This window comes from Amblyomma americanum, chromosome 6, assembly GCF_052857255.1.
Source record: "Amblyomma americanum isolate KBUSLIRL-KWMA chromosome 6, ASM5285725v1, whole genome shotgun sequence".
Classification (NCBI taxonomy): Eukaryota; Metazoa; Arthropoda; class Arachnida; order Ixodida; family Ixodidae; genus Amblyomma; species Amblyomma americanum.
In genome coordinates this window covers 30,423,460-30,429,414 of record NC_135502.1, presented here as the reverse complement: position 1 = coordinate 30,429,414, position 5,955 = coordinate 30,423,460, and the positions used below count along the sequence as shown (strand labels likewise).

At 53.3% G+C, this 5,955-nt stretch overlaps 1 protein-coding gene across 1 annotated transcript; it reads left to right on the top strand.

Annotated features, from left to right (window-relative positions):
* The first annotated feature begins 1,533 nt into the window (after positions 1-1,533).
* On the top strand, positions 1,534-5,610 carry LOC144095186 (neprilysin-1-like). Its single transcript, XM_077628972.1, has 4 exons — positions 1,534-1,629; positions 3,141-4,829; positions 4,917-5,012; positions 5,152-5,610. The coding sequence occupies exons 1-4, from the start codon at positions 1,546-1,548 to the stop codon at positions 5,608-5,610; spliced, it is 2,328 nt and encodes a 775-aa protein (XP_077485098.1). The 5' UTR covers positions 1,534-1,545.
* The last annotated feature ends 345 nt before the right edge of the window (positions 5,611-5,955 follow it).

Genomic DNA, 5,955 nt, shown 5'->3' with positions numbered 1-5,955 from the left:
GTAGTTATCAGCCTAATAAAAAACTACCAGCGACAAGCATGACATTTTGACTGGTTAATAGTTGTGTTAGTTGTGTGCGATCACAAACTTGTATAGCGCGATCACTAAAACCCCCGAAAAAAGTTCTTGCTGTCAAGCCTGAACACACGGTTTATAACTTCTTCGATAAACACACACTGAACCAGCATTGAAACCAGTGTGGTGGGTAGGGACCAACGTTAGCGGAGCCGCATGGGCACTGGTGCGATTTAATCTAGATAAAATTGCGCACCGGTGAGCGCCATTGGGCATCTAAATTGTTTATCGAAGATGATTTAAGAGTGAACGCGGAAGAGATATATGTAAAGGGACGTTCTTCTTTTTCTTTCCCTCAGTGGCGGCTTTTTGTACTGTGCTTTTTGAGCATTCATGAAAAAAAAAAACGAAAAGTAAATAATTTATTACAAAAACGTGTTTTTTTTATTAAACCATACTTTTTCTTGCATCACATGGTCCTAGAGCCGAAGCACTAGGGATTCTCAGGATGGAACAGGAATCATAAGGACACGTGAAACTTGCGGACCACACATATAAAAAAAAATTACTTCCGAAGTGTTTCACACACCTCTTAGCCGAAAAATTATTCCAGACCAATGCCGCCCTACTATTTTGGCCTTCTTGACAGCCACCGGGTTCGTATTTCTTGCCGTATTGGCTGTGCTCGCTAACCTCACCACAGTTTCATTTCAAAGCCCGCAAAGGCTAAACCTCCTGGATAGCATGTTTACTTAGGGCACGTTCTCAAGAACGCCGATTCCCCGACCAGCTTGCACAACGTCCTCATTGACTACCACGTGAACGCGGGTGTATTTGATTGAGACAACGCCCAAGCCCATGCCGAAGGCAACGCCCCCGTCGTTTCTAGATTTCTCATAGAGCAAGGGGTCATGCTAAGGAAATTTCAATCGAACACTTATGTAAATCCTGTCGGATTCGGCTACATGTTTCCAAATTCGTACAAGCCACACTGCGCCTTCTGCGGTGGAGTAGCTGAGTTGTACCATATGGTATGGGCCTGCCAGAAAAACCCAGCTATACTAAGATTCAATAACCCAAAAAACTGAGAACTGGGAGGCGGCGCTGTCCAGCTCATATTCGGAACACCAGCTTTCGCTGGTCATCCGGGCAAGATCGGTGGCAAAAGTCTATGTGATCCTGGAATGAGGGCCCACCAAACTATTCTGTGCATTAAATGTTTTTTGGTCCCTCTCCTGATAGAGCTTTTGCTGTAATATTATTCTGTACAGTTATCGCGGCCTAGTCAATGCATTCCCTTTTTCATCACCAAAACATGACGGATGAAAATAGCCAGAAGCCGTTCACAAATACCTTTCCCTCCTAAAAAGCTCCACTTGTGTTCCACGTAATGCCCGTTTTGGTACGGCCCCTGCGGTGAGCCAGTAGCGCGATAGCAGGAAAAGAGGAGAAGGAAGGAAGGAGGAGGAGAAGAAGTGGAAGTAGAAGAAGAGCAAGCCCGTGCGTGGGAGCGTCCTGTCAAGGTTTCCGATGGAGCCCGAACACAGCGCTTCAGAATCACGGCCTACCTCTTCAAGGATCACGCACGGTGCTGCACTTCACCAGACGCATATCGTGAGTGCGCTTTTTTTGCAGCGTCGCTTTGGGTGTTCGCTTGAAGCCGTGGGCAGCCGTCGGTAGACTGAGTGAGCTCAGGGTTCTGGGGTTTAGCTTCTGCCTCTTGCTTTGCAGAAGTACTTGCTGTTGGGATAGTTGGTTCATCATAAAGTTGAATGGCGCAAGGAACGAGCACAGGAAGACACAGGCGCTCTTTCTGTCTCGGTCTTCCTGTGTTCGTTCCCTTGCGTCTTTATGATGCCTCTTGCTGCAGCTGTTGCATTACCGTCGCATGCCTTTCATCGAGCGCAGGGTACATGAAACACGCATTTCGCGTCGGGTTTCAACCTAACGAATGGCAGGAAGATTTCGGTCAGGCACAGAGAGTAGGCTTAACCCTAGGAGGTATTCACGTGACCTCACAGGCGCCATTTTGGCGTCCCACGTCCTCAGCTGTGCAGGCCGGATGAGGGAGGGGGGGGGGGGGATAAGCCGATTATACACGCGCCGTGCCCTTTCGGCCTGCTGCATGAGAGAGAGAGAGAAAGACGGAAAGACAGGGAGGTTAACTAGGCAGCGCCCGGTATGCTACCCTACACGAGGGAAAGGGTATGGAGGGAGAGATAGAAAAGGAAGAGAGCAAAAGGATATGATCCTTTTCCACGTGTCCGTTGGCCGTTACTTGTAGGGTACACAGGGCACGCACTGATTGTTCACAATCTTGCACTCAGTCCTGAGTCCTTCAAGAACTGCTGCATGGATGCCAAAATGGGCTCCCAGGTGCATTGAGATGCTGCATACCTCCTATAGGCGCGTCACTAGTCTTTTCATTGTGGTGCTGCTCATTGAAGCAGTGCTGTTTTCCGAAAGCTAGGGTTCGCCCACTTGAACGGATTAGCTTAACAGTCTAGTTTACCGACGATCCGTGGCCTCACGTCAAGTTTACCGTAGGTCTGGTGCGGTGAATGCATTTACGCAGCTGATGAAAAGAGCAGCGAATAGAGCGCACGCATGCTCAACATCATTGCTGCAAGAGATATAATTCATGGTACACGCTACTCAGTTTTTCTGGCTACACATTAGGATAAATCTGTTTTTGTTAGGGAGACAGGTTTGTAATCATTCTCGTGCACCTGCGCTTACAAGTTCATGCTCATATATATTTTGCCGCGCTTCAAGCTAAGAAGTGTTCGCAGCTGACAGTGCAGTTTGCACCAGGCATAAAATCGTGCTTTGCACGGCTTAAGATGCAGTCCCGCAAGCTTCTATCACAATGCAGCGGGAGTTCCTCGGGGATCAAAAGTTACGCATCTCTCTGAAGATAGAAAGAGTAGGGCTTTCTGCAGTCCGTACCACAGCGCATTTAATAGCTGCAAAGAGAAAAGCGTTTTGTTACCGTAGCCGCCGTTGCATTCCAAGTCGCACTGATTGGACCACCCATATATAATATGTCTTAAAGCGAAGTGTACATGTGTAAGTTGAGCCTGCGTAGTGTGAACGTTCGGCGCCGCTTTTTCTGCCGCCCACAGAAGCTCGGCACGCTGTACGAGTCTCAGCGGCAGATCATCTCGAGCCCCCCGCCGCCTCCCGAGCGTCCCAAACTGGGCACCAAGGCGACCGTTGTGGTCTCACTCTTCGCTCTCGCCGTCGCAGTCTCTGTCGTCTCCGCCGTCGCCGTGCCAGTCGCGCGGCGAGTGCGGCACGCAGCCCGGCTCGTCGGCCTGTGCGAGACCATGGCGTGCACCTCTTACGCCCGCATGATCACGCAGAGCGCGTCGGGTTCGGCCACTCCGTGCCACAACTTCTACCGCTTCGTCTGCGACGGCTACGCAAACTCGTCGCGCTCCGTGTTCCGCGACCACATGGTCTCGTTCACAAACCTCGTGGCGCACTCGCTGAGCACAGCCGTGGCACCGGAGGAGGCGCAGAGCGCCTTCGAGAAGGCCGCCATCTTCTACCAGTCGTGCGTCGCAGTGGTGACCGAAGGGAGCAGCCAGTTCGACCAGTTTCGAGAGATCATGACCGACGCCGGAATTCACTGGCCCCGAGTCGCCGAAACGCCCGACGTCATGGCATCCATGCTGAAGATGGCCCTCACGCTGAACATTTTCACCCTGATCTTTTTCACGGCCGACCGGGACAGGGTTAAGTGCAGCGTCGAGATCTGGAAGGGAGATGTCATTGAACACCTGAAGCGACGTCGCCGCGAGGTTGAAGCCGTCGGCAAGTACGAGCAGTACTACGACTCTTTCTTCCGATTCTTCGAGGCTTACGACGGGAAGACTAACGCCAGCGGCGTCGGCGCACTCTTGGCACCGGTGACTTCCGGAGACGCGGCTGCGCGCTTTGAGCACTTCCTTAGGATTGAGAACATCGTCTTCCACTACCTGACAGGCCGCAAGCCGTCCATGAAGGCAGTCTTTGACAATGTCACTCGGTTACAGCGCATATCGCCTTCGATTGGAGCCAAGCGCTGGGCCGACGTGTTCAATCAAATGATGTCAGCTTACACGGCTCGACCGGACAACGCGTCCTCGCCGTTGCAGTCGTGCTCGCAAGAGATTACCGTCTGGGACCTGCAGTACCTGCGCGCCCTGGACGACCTCCTCCTGGCCCTAGGCAGGCCTCGGCTTCATTATTACTACGGTTGGACGGTCGTTCAGGCTTTGGCTCCCTTCATGTCCTACGGCCTCGCTGTCATGACCTACGGGAGCGTGAAGGCAGCGCGCGACGAGTCACCCCTTCACTGCTTGCGGCTCACCGAGACCACAATGGGTCTGGTTGTGTACGAGCGCTACGCGGCCACCGACTTTACCCCGGCCACCAGACTCGAGCTGCACCAGATGGTGAACGTGGTGTACTCGGCGCTTCTGCGCATGCTGCAAGCCAACCCGGATCTGGACCCGCGCGAGATCTCGGTGGACCTGCGGAAGCTGGAGCGAACGCTTCTCCCGAGGTTCGAGCTGCTCGACGACAAAGCCCGGCTGGATCGGTTCTTCTCCGACGTGCCGTCCATGGCGCGCGAATCGTTCGCGCTCAACTGGATCCGGCTCCAGCGCGCCCTGCACCACATGATGCCCGAGGCACGAGAGGCGACCCGCTCGTTCTACCTGTCGAGCATCGCTAGTTCCAACGCCTACACGGTCCGCAGAGCTGGCGGCAGAGGGGCTCTCGGCCTGGCACCTTACGCGACGCTGTTGCCCCTCTACGACGCCAAGGTGGGTGCGAAGGAATGAATGGTTGGCTGATCGAATGACACATTCAGGATATGTTACTGCCGTACATTTATCTGCCCCTTGTTGCAGTCGCTGTATTATTATTTTGGCCCCGAAATTTTCGACATTAACCTCCTCGGTGGTGAGGTTGCCTTGTTCGTCGCCGGTAACAAATGCATGAAAGTGGTATGCCGAGAATTGCAACAATTTTTTTTCGTCGCATTCGTGTGGGTGTCAATCACGATATTCCTTTCAAAACGCCGCGTTCATTACGGAGGGCGTGCTTGGCTCATCAGTGAAGCGGAGCTGCATCACACCATCACAGGTGGTGGACAGCATTAAGTACGGCGGCCTGGGCTCCATGATCGCGGCTGCCACGTTCCAGTTCTTCCAGGAGCATCTGCCGGCGCGCAGTCGCTTCCGCTCGCTCCTGGAGCAACGCACCCGCTGTTACGAAGGCGGGCCGCTGCGAGGACTGAGGCGGGACGCCGCCAAGCGCACCGCCTTCGAGCGCGCCGTGGCACTGTCGTTCCTGTGGCAGGCGTTCCGGTCTCCCCTGCGGCGGCGCGACCCGCGCTGGCGCGTCCACGGCCTCGAGTCCTTCTCCGAGGAGCAGCTCTTCTTCGTGGCTTCCTGCTTCCCGCTCTGCTCGGGCTACCAGAGCGGAGCGGCCGAGTTGGCCTGCAACGAACCGCTGAGGCACAGTCGCGACTTCCCCGGTGCCTTCCACTGCCCCGGGGGTGCGCCCATGAACCCGAGGCTCAAGTGCAACGTGTTCTACTAGCGCCTCTCACTCGTCCCGCCTCTTCTCTTTATCTTTATCTGGACACCACATCGTCCGCCCCCTCATTATTTCAGTCGCGTACATCGCGTTTCTGTCAATTTTATGGTTGTATTATTTCCGAATTTCCTGTGATGGTCTTTGTGGTAATGTACTTGTGCTACCTTTCTTTCTTTTTTTAGCATTTCTTTCATGCTCCAATGCCAGTCAAGATTTATTCAGAATCATAAAACGCACATTTAGGTACATATTCAGGCCGGTCTCTTGTAATTAGAGTGATATACGTGTGGAGCAATGCGTTTGGCACTACATGCTAAATGTGCTTATTGTGTCAACATGAATATGCCT